The 25,969-nt window shown below is 34.0% G+C and overlaps 1 protein-coding gene across 1 annotated transcript; it reads left to right on the plus strand.

The window, feature by feature from the left end:
- Positions 1-1,205: 1,205 nt before the first annotated feature.
- Positions 1,206-24,813, plus strand: LOC133182453 (uncharacterized). The gene is made up of 17 exons (XM_061317302.1): positions 1,206-1,354; positions 3,183-3,289; positions 3,404-3,460; positions 3,652-3,720; positions 5,185-5,308; positions 5,415-5,480; positions 5,871-5,926; positions 6,082-6,158; positions 9,423-9,480; positions 10,906-10,970; positions 11,577-11,643; positions 12,384-12,569; positions 17,897-18,047; positions 18,174-20,185; positions 21,475-21,709; positions 22,237-22,338; positions 23,288-24,813. Exons 1-17 carry the CDS (start codon positions 1,330-1,332, stop codon positions 23,773-23,775), a joined length of 3,945 nt encoding a protein of 1,314 aa, XP_061173286.1. The 5' UTR covers positions 1,206-1,329; the 3' UTR covers positions 23,776-24,813.
- Positions 24,814-25,969: the final 1,156 nt, after the last annotated feature.

The raw sequence follows: 25,969 nt of genomic DNA on the forward strand, positions 1-25,969 counted from the left end.
ATTCTAAAACAATTATCCATAAAATCCATAATGTCACAATATTAAAGTAGGATCCCCATATGGACAAGATTCTTCACAATATTTATGTAAATTTTTCTTTGATTGTGATTAGAATGACTAAATTTCATGTTGAAATCGAACATATATTAATTACTTGTTGCTGAAATATTTTACGAATTTTATATTGGCCGACTTTTGAAACTATGTTTTAAAAGTTAAAAATGCTTGGACTCTGGAATTTTTTCCAGGAGAGGTCCACCCGTACATCCACTCAAAATAAAACTTTGACTCAGAAATTTTTAATAACTTCACCAACCTCAAAAAACCTATTCGGTGGGAATCTCTTTACCAACTTACCAGGTTACTGTCTGTGTTCCCTTTGCGGGGGTTGTTGTTGTTGTTGTCAAAGATGATCTTTTGTTTTCTTTACTGTATAAATTTAATAACTTTGAAAATTCCAGGGGGTCGAGTGGGAGGGTCCAGACCCCTACTCTCTTAGATCTGCGCATATAAGACAGCAGAATATCAAAAGTTCTAAATTTATCGGAAATTCAGGACATACATGTAACTGAGAGTCAGATGAAAAATGAAAATATACTTGGGAGAGAGAGATAGAGAAAGTTTCATACATTGAAACCAATGTTTTTCCTTATATACTCGATTGCAAATAGCCAGTTTTGATTTCTGCAGGTTGATTGAACTCGAGTTGGAAATTTTACACAAATGTCGTGTTGTAAATTTTGAATTTACCGGATGGCAGTCAACAGGTCAATACAAAATTTACAACATGACACAAACATCAACTGGTTGAATAATTTGCCCAATAAATGGCTACTTGTAGATAAAGAGGACGATGGCAAACATGCTGATTCCAATCTGGCGACCAGTCGGGAAAACCAAGAAAAGGTAAATCATTTAACAGTATTTAAAGGACTGATTTATTCATCAAAATGTTAAAAGTATATGAATTTAAGAAGTAACAATATGTAATTTTCAGGTACCCGAAAAAGAATGGACTAAGGGTATGTGACCCTTTTTGCATCACAACACGCATATGATTTAAATTCTTTTCATAAAAGTAAAATAATCAATATCAACATCTGAAGAATATAAAAAGACATTCTAGTTTAAAATTTTCGAAGGAAAGCCATTTTTGTAGCTCTGTCTCTTTTTCTGTCTTTGAATGTGCATATAGATCAGGAATATTTGAAAGAATATTTTGCCAAAGCCCTCGGACTACGACCTCCACCAAAACAAGTGTTATCTACGGTTGACATTGAAGGAATAGCAAAACTGATTTCAGAAGGAAAGGCTAAAAATATCATTACAATGGCAGGGGCCGGAATCTCTACATGTAAGTTCATTTCCGGTTGTTCTGAAGCATCACAATGACAGGGGCCGGAATCTCTACATGTAAATTCATTTCCGGTTTAGTTCTGTAGCATCACAATGGCAGGGGCCAGAATCTCTACATGTAAGTTCATTTCCAGTTTAGTTCTGAAGCATCACAATGGCAGGGACCGGAATCTCTACATGTCAATTCTTTTCTGGTCTATTTCTGCAGCATCTCTGGGGAATGAATCTCCACATTGACGATTCCTTCCAGTTAATTTCTATAGGTAGATGGTAGATGATCACTTTTCTGAGTTTATTACACATGCCTGGATTGCAGATTCTACTGGCCCTTTCAATTGTTAGCATAAAATAAAAAGAATTTAAACAACCTGTACATATCTGAAAATATATCCCTGCAATAAACATAAAATCTACGATCTAGTACCTTTAGAAAACTACTTTTAATTCTATTCAAACATTTAAGACCAAAGATCATGAAGTCCCAAAAAAAAAGAAAGGTATTGCATTGTTTGAAAATAATCCTCGGTCATCGTTTTTCATGCATATTTATTATGGTAATATCCGATAGATTTAAACTCCACCCACCCCAATTGATAATGTCAATAAGTAAAACATTAAGAAAAGAAAAACTAGAAGTCTCTGACACGACCACGGCTCTACTGGTATGTACGTATACTAAAGAGTCTACTTTAATATGTGTAAAAGGTCTAATCAGACTAAAACTGTAGGAGTGGTAGCGTTTTTTAAATTCTAATTTTAGTAACCCTGGCAACACGTTTGTCTAGATAAAAAAACAATGCTCAGAATTAATATCTTAGTGTTGTCTACTCGTGTAACAAATCTTATTAAAATTAAGCCAAAACTGCACGGTAGGAGGTGTAGCGTTTTGAAAGAATTTCAAAGATGTATCTATTTTTAGAATCATGGCAATACCGTTTGTGAAAAATAAAAAATTATGCATTTAGTATCGTCTACTTGAGTACGGACCAAAACTTTAGAAGGAGAAGGATTTTGAAAAAAAAATGTTTACAGCCAGAAGGAAATACAGATGAATGGATGACGGACACCTTATTAATGCATGCTTAATGCTTAAAAGCAGATGGGATCATTATTTTTTGCGTGAAATTTTAGATTAATCAATGTATATGTTGTAAACTTTGAAGTTTCCATAAGCTGCTGAATTATAAACACAGAAGATAGGCTTAATATTCATCATGAGAGGAATAAACTCTAGATCCTCGCTAGTAAATGTCCTTATTGTGTAAATGTCCTCTAGCTCCTGGCATTCCTGACCCTAAATCCTCGCTAGTAAATGTCCTTATTGTGTAAATGTCCTCTAGCTCCTGGCACTCCTGACCCTAAATCCTCGCTAGTAAATGTCCTTATTGTGTAAATGTCCTCTAGCTCCTGGCATTCCTGACTGTAAATCCTCGCTAGTAAATGTCCTTATTGGATTTTCGCGAGTATCCACGTTGAAGTTGAAGTATATAGACCTTACAGAAAGCATATCGACATCGCACGAAAAATATACACAAGTAAACAATTTGATGTCTTTGTATTTTTTTTTCTTTCTTTGAATGAAGCTCACAACTTCAGGGGTCCTGAGTCCACATGTGGTCGTCCCAGGACCACGGGCGGACAAAGGACCCTTGATGTTATAAGGATGGAGTGAAGCCAGTGCCTGCATGGGCATACATTATGTACATATGTAGGTCAGGATATGCCACTGAAAAATTCTTTATTCTCAATTAATAATGATGTAGTTTCATCATATCACTAACTTCATTACTAGGGGTACGTATATACTGTAAATCATGATGTTCTAGCTGCTGGCATTCCTGACTTTCGATCTCCAAAGACGGGACTGTATGATAATCTGGAAAAGTTCAATCTTCCAAACCCTCAGGCTGTCTTCTCCATCGATTACTTCAAGGTCAGTCTCAGGAGAGAGAGAGAGAGAGAGAGAGAGAGAGAGAGAGTTGACAACTTTCAATGAGAATAATAACATACCTTTGAGATTTACAATTTATTTTATTGTTTATTTAAGGAAAACCCAGTTCCATATTTTACAGTTAGGAAAGAAATGCTGTTAGGAAATTTCAAAGTAAGTTTTTCATCAGCTTCTATTAACTTATACATGTACTATTAGAATTAAAAATGCTAAATGCAGAAGAGATTCTGCAACGTCGATAGGTCTATAATGTCAAAAAAAAAAAAATAAATAAATAAACTTTTGAATTGAACCAAACGCTGTAAAAGGACAATATAAGAGTATGGAGAATTTTTGTGCTTCAGCCTACGCCATGTCACTACTTCATCAGAATGCTATCAGAGAAAGGATTACTACTCCGTCATTACACACAGGTACGTTAAATTCCACTATACAGCAATACATACAGGTACGTTAATTTCCACTATACAGCATTACTCACAAGGTACGTTAATTTCCACTCTACAGCATTACATACAGGTACGTTGAATTCCACTATACAGCCTAACACACAGGTACGTTAATTTCCACTATAAAGCATTACACACAGGTACGCTAAATTCCACTAAACAGCATTACATACAGGTACGTTGATTTCCACTATACAGCCTAACACACAGGTACGTTAATTTCCACTATACAGCATTACACACAGGTACGTTAAATTCCACTATAACACAGCATTACAAACAGGTACGTTAAATTCCACTATAACACAGCATTACATACAGGTACGCTAAATTCCACTATAAAGCATTACACCTGCATACGGGGTTTATATCTCTCAGTTGATTCGATACGCAAGAGCATGCTCTACGTACATGTATGAACAATTTCTAAAACGAGGTAAATTATTAACAAACAAATTGATGAAACAAGAATATCAGCAGTCTCGTTTTAAGTCATCATTTCATAAGTTCTATGGTCGTTACTATGACCTTGTCAGCAAATATAATTTTTCATTGAGTCAAATGCTGACTGACTTTTTTTCATACTTATTGTTAGGCCATTATTTACACACTGATTTGTCGACGGAATTTCCGTTATTTCCCGATCGTGACAAGGAGCACACGGCGGGTGTGACCGGTCGGGAGGGGATGCTCACTCCTCCATGGCACCTGATCCCACCTCTGATGTCTTAGAGGTCCGTGTTTGCTCTGCTCCTATTTTGTAATGTTTAATGGACTTTTGAGCTCGAATACTGTTCGTTATCTCCGCATATTTCATTTCACACAGGTACGTTAAATTCCACTATACAGCATTACATACAGGTACGTTGGTTTCCACTATACAGCATTGCACATAGATACTTTAAATTACAATATATACAGCATTACACACAGGTAAGATGCATGTACGATAATTCCACTATACAGCATTACACATAGATACTCTAAATTCCACTATACAGCATTACACACAGGTAGGGCCGCCTGCGTGCGCAGTGGTTAGAGCGTCTGCTCTGGAGTCGCGTAGTAAGGAGCTGAACCTTCCGTCGCGGGTTCGAATCCACTGTAGGACGTGGAGACTGGTCCTTCGGATGAGATGGTATAAACCGAGGTCCCGTGTCGCAGTAGGAGCTGGCACGAAAAAGATCTCTCCCTGCTCAATGGCTATAAGTGCTGAGTATAGGTATAAATTTGCAGCCCTCCACCGGCAAGTGGTGGTGTCTCCATATTAGTAAAATTTTTCAGGGAAACTGGATCCGCGCCTGAAGGTGCCTTCCGTCTCTTGTACTTGGGCATTACATATTCAGTACATGTACGTTTAATGCCATAAACACAACATATATTTTTATTAATTTAATCATTAAACAATGGATGGATCAATCATTACAGAATATTGATGCCCTGGAGCGGACTGCAGGGATTGATCCTGATTTAATGATGGAAGCACACGGGTCGAACAGAGTTGGGCACTGTTTGAACTGCTCCTCAGAATATTCACACAAGTGGATAAAAGGTCCTCTAAACAATACGCAAATTTAATTCAACAATTTGTAATATTTTAATAGAGGATATATTATAATAACTTTATTTGAGATTACCCTTTTTATATGTATTTCTAGATGTTTTAAGGAAAGATGGAATTCCAAAATGCACTGTAAATGGATGCACTGGGACTATAAAACCAGGTAAACATTAAATATTAATCATTAATTAAACATATCTGTGACCTTCATCTTTAAAATTAAAATAGGTTTATAGGTAAAGTGGAATAAAAATTGTAAATATCATGTTGCCTGTCCCCTGGGGCCTGAGGGATGGGACCAAAACTGACAAAATTGATGAAATCTTCAAAAATTCTTCTCTATTCCTGTACAGGAAAACGGTTTTTATGTCTATAATGAGCATTAGCCCTCTAACAACCTCATTTCCCCCCAGCTGAGTTCAGGGTCATGCCAAGGGCCTATGTAGACTAGTACATTCGTGTACTGACCCCCCCCCCCCCCCCGGAAGAAGAAGGACCTGTGAAACTTGAAATGTCAATGGCAATTGAAGTTATTGCTTTTTATTATTAACAGATACAGTCTTTTTTGGAGAGCAACTGCCAAAGAGGTTTTCGGAGCTTGTAGAACAGGTACAATTTCAGGACATTAACTTATCGTTTGAGGAGAATATCATTCTGGTAGAGATTCAATCTCAAATTATAAAATGTTAATGATATTCTGTAAAGTTGCAAATTATTGAGATATGTGTTGCTTCTCCTGATTTTGTTAATACAAATGTTGACAGGACTTTGATAAGTGTGATCTGCTTATTATTTTGGGAACCTCGCTAAAGGTCCAGCCATTTGCGAGGATCACCAGCAGGTACGCGTTTTATAATTGGATTTTGGTATACTTTATCTTGTTTTATTAATATAACCCCATTTTTTGCTCCAAGATTCAGAAACATTTATTTTAAAATACGGCTTGGCCAAGATCATGTGCCCATTTCCACCTGAATGATGTTATATAGATATAACTCTTTACAGTTACATCTAATCTAGATGTCTTTTGTTGCATTGCAAAGATCAGAATGAGAGCTTTCCATTGATATATAATATCATATATATAGTATCTGCATCTTTGAAAAATCAACAGAATAAAGTCAAAGATTCATAATTTTTAAAGCGTTATGCTGTTGCACTTGATTTTTTACATTATAAAAAATGGTTATTTAAAATTATTTTGAATGAAACATTCCAAAATAGATATACATTATTACAGAGAAATCATTCTGGTTAAGTTTATTTTTTACAGAAAAGAAAATGGATAAAAATTGTGGAAATTATGAATAAATTTGTACAGATATACCTTTGTTATATAATTTAAGATTCATCAACGTTTGAATAAATGCGTAATTTCTAGCAAAATATAATTTCTAGCAAATATAATGTGTTTAAAACTTTTTATTTTACTTAAGAAGAAAAGCACTATGAGAAAAATATAGTGGTTATATGGTAAAATGTGTGTACATTTTGTATTTTTTTTCCATACTGGTTTAATATTTTGTATAGTCCGTAGCCCCATATTTCATTATAGTCTGTGTTCAACAAAAGAATGTATAATTTATCATGCTCTTGTTTAATATTTTCACAGTTACCAGTGAAGTAAAAAAACAGTAATGAATAGCTTTTGCGCTAACACCAAAAGAAGTTATAGAAGAATGATTGGTGTCCGTAGCCTTGTATAGTCCGTAGCCCCAATATAATAACGTCCAGAAAAAGTCATATACATTATTGATACAATAACTACAATACAATAATATGTGTATTTGAACAAATGCAATGTTTTTAAATACAAATACCACTATGATTAAAGAAAAAGTGTCTGAAAATTAACATTTTTCAAATAAAGGCTTGCTTCTGTAGTCTGTCCTGCTATGTTTGTGGTCACAACATATTTCTAAATATACATGATAAAGTTTTCCTTCTTTTGATACATACTATCAATCCATTTCGAATAATTAGCATTGGAATATTTTAAAAGAATATTTGGCCACTTTTATCCTACTTACAAAAGGGCTACAGACTCTACAAATAAATTAAGCAAATTTACAGACCATACAACTGTACTTCTGTATTAGCAAGATATTTTTCCTGCCTGTATCTACTGCAAAATGGGCTTAAATGGTTTAGTAGTTCTCATCAACCAGTCTTAACATCCCATGGATGTGGGATTTGATCCCAAAACATAAGGATCAACTCCTTACTTTTCAATTAAGTACAAAGTGAGACCTTCACTCTTATAATTGCACCACCCAATCTACTTGTCACTGAATTGTAAAATTTGAAATGAAAAAAAAATCTTTATGGATAAATATTGTATTATTAATTTTTTTTTTTACTTCAAATGGTCAATCATGTTTTGTAATTTTTTTATTGAATATGATCATGATCATAAATTATATACTGATACACCTTTTGAATGACCAACTTGAGCTGTTTGTAATACATTAAAATAAAATAGAAAAAAAAAAAATATAAAGCAATATAATCTGTAACACCCCCCATTCCCCTTCCCCCCCCCCCCCCCCCCACCGCCCCCGAAAAAAAAATCATGCCTTGATTTAATTACACCTTCTGTTGCTTTTATTCATCATAGTTTGAACACCAATAATGCTTTAATTAGTTGAACTGGAATTTCATTTGGCATTGAAAGTACACAGTACATTAGACAATTGATCTTTAAACATGATACATGTATTATAAATACTCAAACTAAGTGGTGTGAACTGTTATAGAAAACCAAATAAATAAAAAAAAAATGCCCAAAATTTAATTTTCTTTAAGATGATTGTCCACAATAGAGATGTTTAATGGTATAGTCTGTAGCCCCAGTGCTCACATGAAATTCATCCTTCCAAGATGCTAAATTAAAGATCATTCTTGGTCTTTAGATGGTCATAGACTATATTTTGTTATCAAAACACTAATTATACATGTAATTCTGACATGTACTACATGTATTTTATTCTGAAAATTCATATTTTACCCGTATTGGGAATTTATAGGAAGTTTTTGTTTTATTTTGTTAAATTTTACAGGATTTTTGTATAAATTGATTTAATATCTAAATGAAAGGATCTATTAAACACGTGTAGACTCCAAGATGATAATTTTAACAAATATTTTCTGATACAAGCAACTATTTTTCTATGGTCTAATCATTAAATGAAAAATACTCTCTGTATAGTCCGTAGCCCTAGGTCTCAAAATAGTCCATCAAAAAATATCTGACACAGTTTTTTTCTGAGTATTACCAAATAAGTTTGAAATTTTCATCCCCAAATACAGTTTCTTTAGAAAAAATGAAAGTACTTCAAAGTATTTTTTCTTCAAATGTCCAAATATTAAGAGTAGAAAAACTCTCCAAGATTAACAAATTTACCCATGTCCTTTATATGCTGTAACAATTTAATGGAAATGAGTTATGTGATTATTTTTGCTCAGACAATATTTTGTGAAGAGTTTATATTTGAATTATACTTTTTTGTTCAGTTGAATATGATAAAGATACATGTTATGCCTGATTATGTATAGTCCGTAGCCCACTTGGGCCTCTCTTATAGTAAGAGTGAAATCTTTTTAACCGCTTGACAGAAATGGACAGAAATTTCAGACAATCTGCCAAAAGGATGTAGTGTCACATAGAACTTGTAAAATATTTCATTGGACTTCATTTTTTTGTTAATCTGCAACCAACATGGGCACCTGATCTTGGCCAAGCCGAATAAGAAACTAGTTCTACGTAATAAATTATATCTTAATTTAATTGGCTTTCCCATTTATTGTGCTGTAATTTACCCACATTCATTTATTTGTTTTATTATGTACTACTATTATAAATCTGGTTCTTGTTCAGGTCTTTGGGGGGAGTATTAAGACAAATGTTCGATAGTATCACGGAATTTACTATGTATATAGGCGTGCCTGTAGTGAAGATCAACTTCTACTGTTACGGTAGTTCAGTTTCGTTTGGTATACTGTGTGATTTTCAAGTTGGCGATCAATCTAATTTTAATACACTCTAAAAGTGAAATGTTTAATTAGATATTGAATTTAAATAAACTGGTTACTGAATTACTTTCAGAGTCCCTGATGAAACGCCTAGATTGTACATCAATTTGGAGAAAAGTGGGACGGAGGCGGTATGTGAAAGCTTTCGCTTTCAAGTAAAATATGTCACGATTGATTTTCTTTGTTGTAAAAAATTAGGGATGGCAGCTAGTAAAACCCCTGTCACGTCAAGGTTGGTCCTCACGGCGATCCCGCGGCGTCCATGAAAAAAGCAGAACGCCGAGGTGCGCGCACTAGAGTCTCCTACAGCGCCTCAAGAACTCCAAGTGACGCTGTAGGGTCGCCTAGAACGCGACGGCGCGCACTTTGAGCATATACAAAGTACGCGCCGTGCCTCTGAGTTCTGATATACACGAAAATGCAAAGTAAAAACGCCGTAGGTTCACCGTAACAGCACAGTCTCCAACAACACCACAACAGCTCAGTTTGCGCGCTCAAGCAACGCACGTGATCGCCATGACATCTTCATATTTTGGAAATTTTAATGAATTTTCCCGATATTCCACGGCGATCCCAGAAATTTAATAACGAAGTGCCAGCTCTATAAAATTTTTACTATAAAGAAGAATGGGCGGAGGGAGCGATGATATAAATAAGTGAACTTAAAAAAATAGTAGCATTTTTAAGTAATCTCTCTCTCTCTCTCTCTCTCTCTGCGTGTGTGTGTGAGGGTGTGCGTGTGGGTGCGTGGCGAATTTAAGAGGTCGCACCCCTTCCCACCCCCAAATTGTCAAATTCAAAATAGACCATGGTTCCATCTTTGAAAAGAAATGAATTGTCGGATAAGGTTTATAAATAAAAGGCTTTATTTTTATATTCTTGCAAGGCAAGAGTTTGGGGGGGGGGGGGGGGCTTGACTCCTAGGCTTTGATTCCACAGACCTTCAAATATTCTTAGTTTAAGGACATACGCAACGTAGTTTGAACTCTATATTGTCTTTTTCCCTGGATTTGAAGAGTTCCGATACTTAAAGGAAGTGTGTGCTACATTTTAATGTTTATATATGTTTTGTACACTTCTTCTAAAACAAGTTTGGATGAACAAATCATTTAGAATATATGCTTAGTAATTTTTGTATATTTTTCTTTGAATTATACAAGAATTTTCATCAACTGGTATCTTTTCAAAACCCCTGGTAATGTATGCTGATTTTTTTGTCCACGAACATCTGATGGCACTGTAATCTTAAATTAAGAATATCTTGGAAAATTATAAGTAGGTAAGGTACGTTGCGTATGTCCTTAATAGATCTAATCACTAATCATGACGACAAAAAATAGTACAAATGTCTACAAGAAGACACTTTTGCCCTTCTAAATCTCTGGAATCCTGGAGTATTCAGGGGCTTCGCCCCGTTGGTCCCCACCAGGGCTTTGCCCTGAAACCGTTGGTGCCTCGAGGCGGCCCCAGATCCCCTGCCTAATCAGCCCCCCCCCGCCCCCGGGCGTCTTTGTGTTTTGAATACATCGATACAACATCGATTTTACTTGTTTCAGAATCACCCCCTGTGTGTCTTGGTCTTCGGTGGGGGATTTAAGTTTGATGACGAGGACAATTATCGGTGAGTTGTTTAATTTTTTTTGTTAAAAAGAAATTGACCCAAGTAAACTTCTAGTAAATCTTAATCACAAAGCAGTCCTTGCAATGAGTATTTTAGACTTTCTAGGGAAAGTGCTGGTGTTGGGCACTCTGTTTTAGGATGGTGTATTTAGTGTATTTTGTGTTTATGTCTAAATGTAATAATAAAAATTAAAATTAAAAACCGCTGTTATTAGCAGTTTTTAAGATAAAATACTTTTTAATGCACACAGGTTTACAGAAAATGATATATTTCCAGAACTGACCGTTCTGAAACCTATTCCCTGTGTTTTCTCACAGTGACTTCAATCTTGGGAAAGAGATTTTGAGTATTTAATACATTTTTCAAAATATAGAAAAACTTAATATCTTAGTACCATCACAAGGACTGAATGTTACATGGACAGAAAAAAACAACATGTTTTTACAATTTTGATATTGGATAAGTTTCGGAGAATATAAAAATGTGCTTTTTAATCACGAAAGAGAGGACGACACGCAAGTCTAAAATTGTCCTATGTGAAATGTACTATCACCTCAATTACCTATTTCAGAAAAGAAAGAGAATGTTTTTTTTTTTTTTTTTTAGAGACGTGTTCGTGGAATCGGCGTGTGATGAAGGTTGTTACAGACTGGCAGATCTTCTCGGATGGGGAGTGAGTAGTCTTCAGGCTTCGCTACTTTCCTCATGAACAGTTTGTGAGGAGAGTAGCGGATCAGAAACGCTTGGCTAGGGAATATAGTTGACCGTTTGTAGAAACGCTTGGCTAGGGAATATAGTTGACCGTTTGTAATACGAAAATCTTTTCTTTTATAAACACTGAAGTACATAATCTGAACCAGGTGTTATGAAAATTTTTTAACATTGAACTTCATCAATCTACCAGTTGATTAAAAGTCTGGACCCAGTTTTACAAAAGAATTTACGATTAGCACGGATGAGACCGTATAAACCGAGGTCCCGTGTCGCAGTAGGTGTTGGCACGAAAAAGATCCCTCACTGCTCAATGGCCCTGAGTTCCGAGTATAGGTATTAATTTGCAGCCATCCACCGGCAAGTGATGGCGTCTCCATATGAGTGAAAAATTCTCGAGAGGGACGTTAAACAACATTCACACAAAGAAACACATACGATTAGGACAAAAATGTAATTTTGGGAATATCTTTTTATGTTACATTACATTAATTTGAAAATCCTTTTAATCTTTTTAAAAAAAATTTGGAAGTTTGCAAGATTTTATAAACAACTACAGTTGTTGGTCTTAGTCGTAAGTTCTTTTGTAAAACAGGCTTCTGATCTTCATTAGTTGGTAAAGTATAGGTACTTTAATAACTTTTGCTTATCAGTAATGAATATATAGTATCTTGTTTTAAATGTACATCATAATTTATCCAGGACGACTTAAGAGCTCTTGTTAAAAGGGAACATGCGAAACTTGAGCTGGAGTTTGAAGAGGAAGAGAGGGCTTGGGCGGCTGAACAGGTTCCCGTCAGTACACCAGCTAACCAGAAGCCTTGTCAAATCACTCAACAGCAGCAAAAGAAGAGCGTCACATCAAATAAAAAACAGAAACAGAAACATTGAAACGAGAACGAAAACCTTAATACTAAGATTACTTATACTTCATCAAAGTCACAGAGAACAGGCCTAGGATGTCTCTGAAGTTTAAGGTGGAACGTCTCTCTGATAAGAGAGATAATTTCCCAAGAAAATAATCCCAAAATGTCCAATAATTTGACTTAATAGAGTTTAGTAAAGGGAACCTTTACATAGTCAATTCATTCTAAACCGTTATAGGTATATGATACACTTATATTTGCTATTGCCAATATTTTTGAAAGCTACTGATAATAATTTACCTAAATCGTTTGTACCGTTTTAGCTCACCCGAGCTGAAAGCTCAAGGCTTTTTGTCCGGTGTCCATCTGTCTGTATACTTTTTTGCATTTTCAGCTTCTTCTCAAGAAGCACTGGACCAATTTCAACCAAATAAGTGAAAAATTAATGGCATCTAAAAAATTTTTTACAAGAACCACTTGGCAAGAAAAGATGAGTCTTATGTGAAAGCTTCATTACACAGTGTAGATGCAAGTTTGTCCAAATCATGACCCCTGGAGTAAGGTTGGGTTACAAAGTTTTACATAGAAATATATAGGGAAAATCTTTTAAAAATTTTCTTCTCAAGAACAGCAAAGCCATGATTAGTCATATTTTTACGGAAGCATCCTCAGGTACTGCATTGTATTAAGACACGGTCAGGAGTCCTCATATAGCTCTCTGAATTTGTAGAATGTGACATGAATTTTGCGGAAGATGAGATTCATTCACTGATAGAGTGTACATTATATAGGCTTGATAGACATGCATTTTTGAGGATATTGCAAAAAATAATAAATTTTTGTTGTAGTTTAACAAATAATGAAAAAGTGCCATAGCATATTTGATAGGTATTTTTGCCTACTCTAATAATGATTTCTTGTATACGTTTTAACCACGATTTTGTCATGCAATCTTAGTTTAAACATGGGTAAACTGAAATTACACAATAAAGACATTTAAATATTAATAGTTCTCTTATATAATAGATATGAGAATCTTGAGTTTGTATGGAGTATATAGTAGATATTGAGGTATCCAAACAATGACAAACTGGTATGATTGATGAAATGTAAACTTGGTTATTCCGAGTTCGAGCCCAGCATATTCCATCAATTTATGCCTTTTTTTATTTTTCTTTGTGTACCTTTTCTACGTTCTACGTTTTCTTATGAAATAACTAACAAGTGGGAATATTTGTCACATGATCAAATCATGTGAAGCCTGAAGGGCAACGATGCAGGTAGTGTAGATTCAAGTTTTTTTTTTAAATCATGACCCCCGGGATAGGATGAGGCCACAATGGTAGATTGAAGTTTTTCATACGTAAAATCTTTAAAAGTCTACTTCTCAAGAACTGCAAAGCATGATTAGTCTTATTTATATGGAAGCATCCTTAAGTTATGTTTGTTCAAATCATGACCCCCGTGGGTAGTGAAGCCAAATTTACATAGGAATACATATAGGGGAAAAATCTGCTTATGAAGAACAGCAGAACCATTATGACTAAGGTGAGCATTGTGGCCCATGTCCCTTTTTGTTTTTTAACTGTTATAAATTGGGATATGTCTGGCTCTTTATACACAATTTAAAAACTACAGTTATTTATCATATACAATATATAGACTTTTCATTATTAGTATATATTTCCTTTGAAAAATATTTTAAGGAGGCTTTAAACACTGCACACTGAAGAGTTCAAAGTCCATGGTACATGTAGTTTAATGCAGTTAGAGTAACTTGCCTTTTGATGTAAGATGGAGTAAACGGAAATCTACAGTAAATGACATAATATGAAATAGGTTATAAGAGTCTTAACATTAAATTAGACCACGATCAAGTATTTAACCAAATGTAATTAAACAACAATGATAATTTATGTTCACTAATGTTTCATGGTCTTCGAACACTTTTTTTTTTTGGTCATCATATGGTTGGTACCCTATGTTGAAAAAGATGTAGATAAGCCCAGTATGTACATCTTTATCGTTCAGTTAATGATGTACATCTTTAGGGTTCAGTTAATGATTAAAGTGCCAGAAGTTATCAGTACCTGGGGAGTGGCAGGACCAAAGAAAGAGCTACATACGGTAAAGGCGTATTTTTGCCCCCGATGAAAGCTAAATTTCGAAAATCTCTAGAAATGTACACAGTTATATATATTGTATAAAAAAATCTGAATTAACAAAAAATATTGTAGAATTAGATTACTGGCAGTTCTTGCTTCTGTGACGTCACAAACTATGTGGATATTCCGTTATTAAAAAAAATGGACAAAACGGCAAAAAGTTGTTCAATTTTGATTGTAGAATTAACAGAGAGGAAGCCTTCTCCAGCACAATATTCACATATTTCATAGATATTATAAATCTTCACAATACTTCAAAAGATCGAGTTGGAGCAGACTTGCGCTCGATGACTTTCAATAAAATTATGGACGTAAAATACACCTTTTTCTCTCAAAATCATGGAAATTTTGAATTTATTTCATCATGCACCTTGACGTCATATCTAACATATCGCATCATGGCTGATAAAAAAATGTTATGCTTTGAGGTTTGCAGATACCTTCCTCTCCCCTCCCCCGAGTTTTGAACGTAATTTTATACTTTTTCATCAAAGTTTAATTTTGGGGGCAGATATTGGTCACTACCGAATTCCTTTGTTTACGGGAGATAACCGTTGATCACAGTTAGTGACTCTCCGATAAAGAAGAAATCCTTTATGGGTCCCACACCACGTGTGGACTCAGGACCACTGACGTTGTGAGGACGGTTAATAATAAGAACCCTCTATATACACTTAAGCAAAATGCTTTTAGACATTTAGAAAATATATTGTATAAAGGAGCTTATCCTTTCATTTTTAACATAGGATACCTTGCATTTACCCCCAGGAAAATGTTCAAAGATTATGACTTATTGATGAAAGAAATTACTATCCAAATAAAGTTTCATTTTTATCTGGGCCTATCAAAATGTTAAGAATTTTAAAATTGATTACAAATTGAGTTAAACACTGTAGATTTCAATTTCTTTTATTTTAGATCTATGGCAGATTTCTAACTGCATAAAAATACCTCAGAATGGGAACTCTTTAGTGTGCAGTGTAGAGAAGACCCTTAAAGTGGTGACAGCAAATTTTGAAGGGCATTGGTCAAGTTGTGTATAGTTTTTACATCACAATTCTGTTGAATAAAAAAGTGACTATGCAATTTATACTTAAACATTAAGAAATATATACATCTTAGAGCCATTTCATTAAATGAAGTACAGTGCATAAACTTATTACACGTATGGATTTAGAGGCTTTCAAAAATAAGGAATGTATATGTCAGTTTTGCAGCCCTGTATTGTTTAAGTGTTCAAGTATTGTAGATAATTTGTAGTACATCAGAGTTTATATAAAAATGTTATGTCTCAAAGTACATGTATAATATACATTCTAAAAACATAAATTACAATGTTTATTCCTAGAGACGTAATTCTCGTTTCTTGAACAATGTATATACATGCATATATATATATATATATATATATATATATATATATATATATATATATATATATATATATATATATATATATATATATATATATCTAACATAAGTTTGTTTTATATTAATTTATAAACAAACGACCCATTAAATTACTTGTAGCTGTCCAAATATTTAGAAATACCGTTTTGTTTCTTTGTTTGTTGTTCTTTTTTGAAGGGTTTTTCTTGAATATTGGACAGTCAGGGCTCTTGACGATTAGGAAAGGTTTGCAAATTTTCTCCAACTAAAAGAGAACTAAAGTTATCATATCTGGAACCCATTTTAAGCAATACACTATATATTAATTTCTGACAATGGTCTTTGATCTTTTGATAGCAAAATCAATTGGGGTCTTCTTTAATCAGTGGGATTATCATATATATTCATTGCAAAAGCTAAAGCACTTAAAGATCTATCATCCAGAGTCTATTTAAAGTGCACTTGTAATGAATATGACAGACGGACACACCCAAATTAATATCCCCACTTTTATAGCAAAAGCGGGGGAAATAACTGGTGGGAATGTCTGGATTTGAATCTTTCAGACCCCTCTTTCATTATTGTTCAAAATTCATACATAACGAATACTCCCGCCATTTGTCAAAACATCCTCGACATATCGAACCCGATTCAATTTTTTTTTTAAATATAGATCGTTCTTCTAATTTTTAAGAATTATATTTCGAGGCTTCTATCTTGAAATTATAGGAATTTATATGGTGTATAACATACATATATTTTGAAAATCAAAACAATTTGTGATTATATAAGTTTATTGTTGGACCACTACTCTTAAATCTGGTTTCCGTTTCTTCCATATCGTTAGTTAGGAGAACCAGTTTTTGTCTTCGCCCATCACTCTATCCAAGTTTCATGGTAAGCATTCTGAAGTCATATTCTTTTGATTATTATATAAATCACCGATTATGTATGTGATTTTCTTTAAAATATATAGAAATATGACCTGGAACTTAGCAAAACTCTATGATATTCGCCAAACATTTATTTTTTTATGATCTGTGTTTGGAGATCTTATGGCGAACGTGACGCCATCTTTCTCTCTTTCCATTCTATCTTAATACGTCTCTAAATTCTGCAAGGTAAAATTAAACAGGTAAAAAACTTTAAAAATAGAGTGATGATATCATGTGTTGCTTTTTTATATATTAGAACTTAGAAGAATTTAGCCAGGAGTATAAAATGCTGTGAAATAAATTAAAACGGGGGCGGATCATATATTCTATATTAATGACATGTAACGAATGAGTAAACGCAAAGCGCCCTTGACTGTAAAAACTTTTACTTTCCTTTTTGGTAGCTAAGAAAGATAGACTAGTATTACACTGTAACTTATGAGCAAATAATGCAGTTATTTTTTTTAAAGAGAGAGAGAGAGAGAGAGGCTTCTACTTTGGTTGTAGCGGTATTTTGTTATATGCACACACATGGGTAGATTTTGTTTCTTGAAACACAAATACAACTATCAGAATCAGAAATTTTTATTTAAAGTCGGATTTTTAAATTTTTTGTCTTTGAACAGTTTTCCTGACAGGAGAATTACAGTTCCTCTTTTTTGAAAATGAAATAGATCAACTCAATACTTTCATCATATGATATGATTTTCTCAGAGTTCAGATGCATTATTCATTTATAGTGAATAGAGGTTCCTTCAATTTGAGAAAGTTAACTAAAAACCACTCTTTATATTCAGTCCTTAAACTCAGACCTTAAACTCTGTAAGGCATGCATTGACTAGTAAACATTTTACAGATAATATGCGACCATGGACAGTGTTCCAGGGCGAGATTTCCCATACCTTCATCATGAAGCAAACTTCTGCCCCTCCCCTGACATGGAAGAGAGACCCACCTCCATTACTTACCCTTACTTAACCAACCCTGGTCAGTTCTCCAACTCTCAGTCAGGTACAACAGCATTTTGTTTTTTGTTTTCTAATAACATAAAATTCATGCAATAAATACATGTAACATATTAGAGTGATTCATACACAGTACAAAAGGTGAAGTACTGATTATTGGGTTGTTTTTAAGCACCTGGTTTTCCATATCAGCGATATGATGCCTCCCAGAATCTAGACAGCCTCAGATCTGCCACCAACCATCCACACCCTCTTTTGTTTCCTGGATCCCACACTCCAGAAGCTTCCAAGGAAGAACAGGCAGTTTCTCAGCTGGGTAACTTGGCAAGCAGTAAACTAGTCCCCAACAGTGCTGGTGGCATTGACCTGAGTTCAACTTCACTACAGTCTGCTCATCTAAAGCATGGTGCCTTAGGTGCAGTGGGAGGAGTCCCTCACAGTTCTGTTACAGACATTCAGACAAAGGTCTCCTCTTGTTATAGCCCTTACTTTGGAAGCTATAACAATCACCAGGAAATCCAACAAGCCACCTTAAACCAGTTGGCAGAAGGGCTGTCCTATCTGCAACATTCAAGACATTTTTCAGAAGAGGTGTTTCCCCCTCAGCAGGGTGGAGAAAATCTTTCATATGTTATGGGCAGGACAATCCAAGGTCACTCCAAAGATGGAGGAGGCCTGGGAGTTTGTCAAGAGACCGTTGATAGCATGGCATCTAAGGAAAAGATACTGTCTCCATCCTTCTACAGATCACATGATGAGAATTTTACCAAACAGAGTGCTACCAAAGGTTTAATTGATGAAAGAAAATCTGTAGCTGCCAAATTGTCTCACCTCAGGGGACACAACACTCAAACTTCACAGCAAAATAAATCTATGCAAAATACCCTAAATCTTAGTCAAGGAAGATCTCGAAATTGCAAAGTGAAATTCATACTGAAAGGAAATCTAGCAAGGCCTTATCCGTTGTTGATTAACAACCCCAAACCTTTTGTGGATTATTCATTTGATCCCGTATACCAGTGTGATGCTACTCTGTACGGTGATGATGTCTGCTTAATGGACTCTGGTGTGCAGCACTTCTGGCCATACCATGACTCTAGAAGAAAACTTTCCAGACCTACAAATCATCAAGGAGAGTTTCCACATGCTTCTTACAGTGAGGGAGAGGGAGAAGAGGATGTGTCATCAAATCCGCTAGACTTCCTACGAGACTTTGTTTTGAATGAAAAAGGACAGCTGAACAACAGTGATCTCAAAAAACTGAAACAGAAGCTACATCAACCATTTGCAATAACATCTCCAAGTTTTAACAAGGCAACAGCACCAGCTGTCATGACAACCACTGTGACAGATAATGCTACCATGGTAACCATATCTATTGCAAATAAAAAGCAAGGAGTTCCTGCAAGAACTACCACAGTGGATTCTGGGATCCAAAGTGTAGTCCAAACTTCCAATCAGAACAAAAATTCTACAGACAAGTCCAAAGTTTTTCTAAAAGGTAGGAAAGAAGGGAAAGAAAACCATAATGAGTCTATTGAACAGAGGTCAAAATCTGATAAGGAAGAAAACAAAGACAGACTAGAAATAAATATAAGGATTGATGACTCTCAGTTAGTTCAATGTGGTGATCAAAAACGCTGGCAATGTCACTTGTGTGAGAAGTCATACACCACCAAACACAACCTGGTTACACATATCCTTGATCACAATGGCATCAAACCCCATTTGTGTATGGTGTGTGGAAAATATTTCAAACAGTTGAGTCATTTGAACACACACATGTTAACACATGACAACATCAAGCCTCATGTGTGCTGCATCTGTTCCAAAAGCTTTACACAGGTATCCCACTTAAAGAGACATCAGGCAGTCCACTTATCTGAGCAGCATCCTCATAGGTGTGACACTTGTGGAATGGGATTTGCCTTTCCTGGGGAGCTTCAAATCCACAAAGAGAAACATGAAAAAGGAGAGGAAAATCGATGTTCTGAATGTGGAGAGGAATTTGATAGTCAGAGGGCACTAAAACTTCACGTGGGGTACCACAGGAATTTTCCCAACCTTGTTTGTAAATACTGTAACAAATATTTTAGATATCCAAGTCAGCTCAAAGACCATCTTTTGTCTCATGAGGGAGCAAGACCTTACATATGTTCTGAATGTGGGATGGATTTCTACAAAGTAAGTATACATGTTTATAAATTAAATAAATATATGTATATTTTGGTTAATAAACTCATTAAATATTATACAATTATTGCTGGTTTTTGAGGTCAATACGATGATTTAGACACCTTCGAAGTACAATATTCACCGAGCCCGAAGGGCGAGGTGAATATTGTACTTCGAAGGTGGCTAAATCATCGTATTGACCCAAAAAACAGCAATAATTGTTTTATTATATGATTCAATGATTAAATGACACACACTCATTAAGCAATCCGTGCCATCTTACTTGTTCACATCTACTGAAGTACTAGCCGAATATCAGAGAAAAGGAGTTAAAAAACCAGTTGTATTATTTTGAAATTTTTAATTCTAGTTTAGGTGCAATGTAGAAAAATAAATGTCAGGCACATATATAGGATTAATTTTGAAAAAGGGGGCATTAAAAAGGAAAAAAAAAATGACAACGTACCTGAAAACAAATCTTTGACTAGCCCCCCCCCCCCCCTAAAAAAAAAAAGGAAAAGAATTCTCCCAAATCAAAATTTTATTTGGTGGGATGTAAAAGTACATAAACTTTTCGAGGGGAGGGGGGCTTACAATGAAATTTTTTATCCTTAAAATTTAAATTAAAACTTAACATTCTCAAAAGGTGGGGAGAGGGGCAGGACTCCTGCAACCCCCCCCCCCTCCCCGACCCCTCACCCAAGAATCTATGTGCCTTAATGTTATGTTCATATGAGTGGATGTCATATGCAAGTGAAATAACTTTCCAAAACTATTTGCATCAATTTGGAATTTCCCTATCTATTTTTAGTCCAATGTAGAATAAATAATTCCTTATATTGACCTGGAAGATCACGTGCAGGTCAATATAATGTAGTATTTTTCTAACATTGTTGGATCTCAGCCAATCAGAGAGATGGGAATTATTCAATCACATAATAATTGTTTTTACTCAATTTCACATACACATTTTCCTAAGATTTACCAGGATTTTACTGTACCAAAAACTGGACTTTTCTCAAAAATATATTGCAAACACACAGTCAAACTTTGTTATCTTGAACTCGATAAGAAAAACTTCGAGATATTTGAGTATTCAAGATATCAGGGGTGAAATAGTCAAAGAATAAGTGGTTTGGACTTTCAAATCACTTTGACATATCCATGGTATTTGAGATATCAGTGTTCAAGATAAATAGTTCAACTGTATATGGAAATATACCTGTATTTAAAAATTAAAAAATTTATTTTATTAAGATGGAATAATTTCTCAGATATTAATCCAAGATCTTCTGTAGGAGCACCACTTAAAAGTTCATGAGTACACACACAGTGGCAAGAAACCATGGGAATGTCCACATTGTGGCCGCTGCTTCAATCAGAAAGCCAACATGCAGCGCCACTTGCTGATTCACAACGCTGAACGGAAATATAAATGTGAGACTTGTGGGAAGACTTTTACACAGCCGCAGACTCTTAAAGCTCACATGGTGGTCCACGCTGAAAAGAAACCATTTGAATGCCAGTTTTGTGGTGAGAATAAACAATTGCTATACATTCCTAGGTGACCATATTTTTTCGTGCAAAGCATGTATGTGATTGAGATGTTATCATGGTTATAAATCATTTCCAACAATGTTTGTAGCTGACAAAACTCACGATGACATAAGCCTGATCTTAATCTTTCCTAGAAAAAAGCTGTATGCATCAAATAAATTCTGTAAAATTTGTTATTTTTCCAATTCTAACATTGGATTTGTCAGATGCGAAATGTAGGCCTGTTTAACAGTTCCATGACACATGAGTTTCAGCTTGCCACTTCCTACTTTGGTACTCCAATCTACAGATGAATTGATTTTATTGTAAATAATTATTTTTAACATAATGCTGAATTGCAAAGATATAAATGAAACATGTTTTAATGGTATTTGCTTATACATGTATATGTCAGTTGATATACTAAAAAATGTATTAAAAAAAAAAAAAGTTAAAAAAAGGGAAAATGACAGTTAATTCCTTTTCAATTATGTATAAAGTTCTTTTTTTTTTTTTAAATTAAGGTAAACAGTTTGGGCGTCTTCATAATCTGCAGGGCCATCTACACATGCACAACAATACCAAACCCTACATATGTTTCTGTGGGAGCTCTTTTACACTCAGAGGTATGTATTTATCACTTGCTGTCACAGATTCTTCTGTAGTTACTTTTCTAAGAGTATATACATATATACAACAGCTGTACAGGGCAATTTCATATGGACCATATGGTGCTAAGAAAACTTATGATAGTTTTGTGTAAGTTTAATTCTCTTAAAATGCATTATGTATTTTTGTGCTATTTTCCACCGACCATTAAATTACTACACAATATCGCTATGGTATGGAGGACTTTAAAATTTTAATCTGAAATGAATTCAGAACTAAAACCTACATCAGTTACAGTGTACATGAACTTATTCAAATAAGCTAAAGTCTAATGGTAAATGATTAAATTTGATTTTACAAAGATATTAACGTAAACAACTCTAACAAGATTATATAGTTGAAAATTGTTGTTTGTCTTGAATATTTTTAAGGTTCATTTAAAACTAGACGTAAGAATGGCTAAAGTTCACAGAGATTTGTCATATAATATGCTATAAATCTCAAGTGAAGGTATGACAAATTATGATGAATAGCCAGTAATGATACTTACAATGTTTCATTTTGATTTATCTTCCATCACCAGTATTTAACTTGACCATTTTAATTTGCACTATAGACACATCTGACTTAAATCAGGCTGTTTTTGATTGAATTATAGCAATCCTGAAATTTTGTTTTGTGTATATCTGACAGATTTAGAAAAGAGACTGATATGTATAATTTGTGTTTGCCTGTTTGTTTTTATCAGATATCAGTAGTTTTGTTCCTGTACAGCAATAAAAAAATTTTTGTAATGTATCTTAAGATGTGTGGTGAAGATTTTAGACAAATTTTCAGAGTTATGGAAAATAATTACAAATCACAGTTTGGCATATGTTGTATTCTCCACAATTAGTAGAGAGACAGATATCAAAAATGTTACAGAAAAGATGCTAAAGAATGTTTAAGGTTTTAAAATTTTGTCAGGAAATCTTAACCGCCATAAAAAGGTAAAGCATGGATTGAATGAGAGCACAGAGAACTTAGAAGAAGAAGCAGTAAGCTTTCTAAATGAGTTGAGTGATCGAACAAGGCCAGAGTCCGAGGCCAAAGTGAGAGGACAGGAGGAGAATCTCTCAGAGACGATAAACTCCGAAACGGATGATGAGAAAGATTCGGATCAGAGTAACTCAAGGACACCAAGGAAAGCTCGAAAATCAATACCTCGCAAGTATACTTACAAACGTAGAACACACCAAGATGTTTCGGAAGATAATTATTCAGAGGAAGAAAAAGACACTGAAATACATGAGGATGAGGAGAAAAGTAGTGAGGAGAGGAAGAATCTCAGAATGAGGAAGAGGAAGAAGTTTGAACCTGAGCGAGTGTACGCTTCAGAAAATGAGGGCGAGGAAGAGGAATATAATCCTGGTCAGAGTTCTGTCAGTAAGGTTGTTAAAAAAAGAAAATCATGACCAAAGATTCTTCCATAAAAGATGAAGATGTGAAGTTGATGTATTATGTTTGTTTGTTAAGTTGATGAAACATGACTAGAGTAAAATAACTCTGATTAGAAAGAAAGAGATTAAAGTACAATGCACTCAGTTAAAGTCATATATGGCATATTTTTCAGTTCAGATTACCAAAATTAAAACAATCTTTCTATTTGTTTTATTACTTTATATAAAGATAGGACTTTCCTGTAAATTACACAATTTAAATCAATCATGTTTTAAAGATATTAAAAAAATTAGCAATAACCAGTTTATTTACCAACTCCACATTTAAAAAACAGACAAAGTTTGAAGTCGATTTAACTATAAAAAAGTGAAGTTTGGTGAAAATTTTAATTTAAACGTAAATAACATATATCATGTATTTTTACACTCAATCTCGTATTATTATTTTTTAGCTCAGATATGCCATATATATCTTTAAGTAAGTCTGAAATGTAAATGTTTAAAAGTATGATTTTTTAAAAATTTAACATTGGAGAAAGATAATTGAGATTTATAATATTAGGTCTTTGCAAGGTTGTATCAAAAGTTTCAGAGAAGCAAGCATTTTTAATGTAGTATACTGTTAGAGGATATGAGTGTGTATCTAGATTTTGGAGTGCTATTTTTATTTTTTTTATATAAAGAAAAATGTGACTGAAAAAAGGTTTGTATGACATTAAATTTTTTCAAAATAATTCAGTTTTTGTTAATGATAATTGTTCATTGGATAACACTTTTTAATTCTATTTTATGATTTTGCTTATTGTCATAAAACTTAAGTTTCTGTGCTGTGTTTATTACATGTTGTTTATTTTAGCTGAATGGATTGATGACCAAAAGATTTTGTGTGATCTGGTACAATGTCCAGCATCTTTTGAGTTTTTATTTGTCTGTAAATAGTTTTCAAAATTAAACTCTGACAATTTTTATGACTGAATTTAATAAAACTAAAACCTGCTTTACTAAGAGACTGCATTAAATACATTATTCTGTTGTCAATGATTAATTCAGTATGTGATGTTTTGATTGTTACCAAAAATAAACTAATCATCTGAATAATTTAAAATTAATAAAAATTGATAAAAGTCGATAGAAAATTTAAAAATATCTTTCTCTGCATCAATTTTTGTTTCAGTGAACATGAGCGTGTTAAATTGCTTCACATTACTATTTTTTGTATAGCTAGCTGTTCACTGTTACTAAAAACAAAGAATAAATAGAGGATAATATTCAATGTTTTGAAGTTGGATGTGGAATTTATTTCATGAGTGAGACAGGATTTTTTTAATATTTTCACTCGTGCTTCGCACTTGTGAAAATATCAAAAAATCCTGTCTCACGAGTGAAATAAATTCCATATTCAATTACAAAACATTGAATTATTACATTTTCTTTGATCTTTCCTTTGCCTCTGTCTTTTCTCAACACAGTCTCATAGGCTGTGACATCATAGCTTAGCAGTTGTGTTATTGAAAACATTGTGACATGGATTTTAGCAACATATTTGGGAAGAAATTGGCAGTTTTAGTCTCTATCAAGATGGTTTAGTTACTATCTTTATCTTATTACAGGTCAGAAATTATTTTTTACTTACTTTGATATCCTTTCACACTGTGAAAGAATATCATTTTGGTATCCTTTCACACTGTGAGAGAACATCACTTTTATTCAATAAATAAATCACAGTATTTCACTGTTGAAAATGTAATAAATACATGTATGTTATATTATTTCAAGTTGTTACTTGTGTTACTTTTTTCTGATCAGAATTAAACATAGTTCAAATTAAAAGAGTACTCTGTTTTGTTTTGTTTGTAAGTTTTTTGCTTTGTTTATTTATTTTTAGCTCACCTGAGCCAAAACTCAAGTGAACTTTTCTTGTCTGTTGTCATTGTTGGCATTGTAAACTTTTCACAATTCTTCTTCTTAGAACTACTAGGCCATTTCAGTCAAGCTTACCACAAAGTATCTCAGAATGATGGGAATTTAAGTTTGTTCAAATGAAGAGCCATTTCCTCTTTCATGGGAGATAATTCAGAAACAATAAAAAGCGGGGTTGGTTCATTTAAAATTCTTCCCTTGAACTACTAGGCCAAAAAATTAACTTCCTGATATAGTGTAGATTCTAGTTTAATCAAATCATGGCATATGAGTTAAGGTGGGCCACATT

Source organism: Saccostrea echinata, unplaced genomic scaffold, assembly GCF_033153115.1.
Source record: "Saccostrea echinata isolate AGI-Se365-2 ecotype Australia unplaced genomic scaffold, CSIRO_AGI_Sech_v1 ptg000009l, whole genome shotgun sequence".
Classification (NCBI taxonomy): Eukaryota; Metazoa; Mollusca; class Bivalvia; order Ostreida; family Ostreidae; genus Saccostrea; species Saccostrea echinata.

What these genes read in the sequence shown, in the direction of transcription:
- LOC133182453 (XM_061317302.1), top strand. Translation starts at nt 1,330, where the DNA reads ATGGCAGGGGCCGGAATCTCTACAT. An exon ending in AGGGGCCGGAATCTCTACAT is followed by an intron (nt 1,355 to 3,182) that starts GTAAGTTCATTT and finishes ATGATGTTCTAG; the next exon opens with CTGCTGGCATTCCTGACTTT. An exon ending in TTTGCGAGGATCACCAGCAG is followed by an intron (nt 6,159 to 9,422) that starts GTACGCGTTTTA and finishes AATTACTTTCAG; the next exon opens with AGTCCCTGATGAAACGCCTA.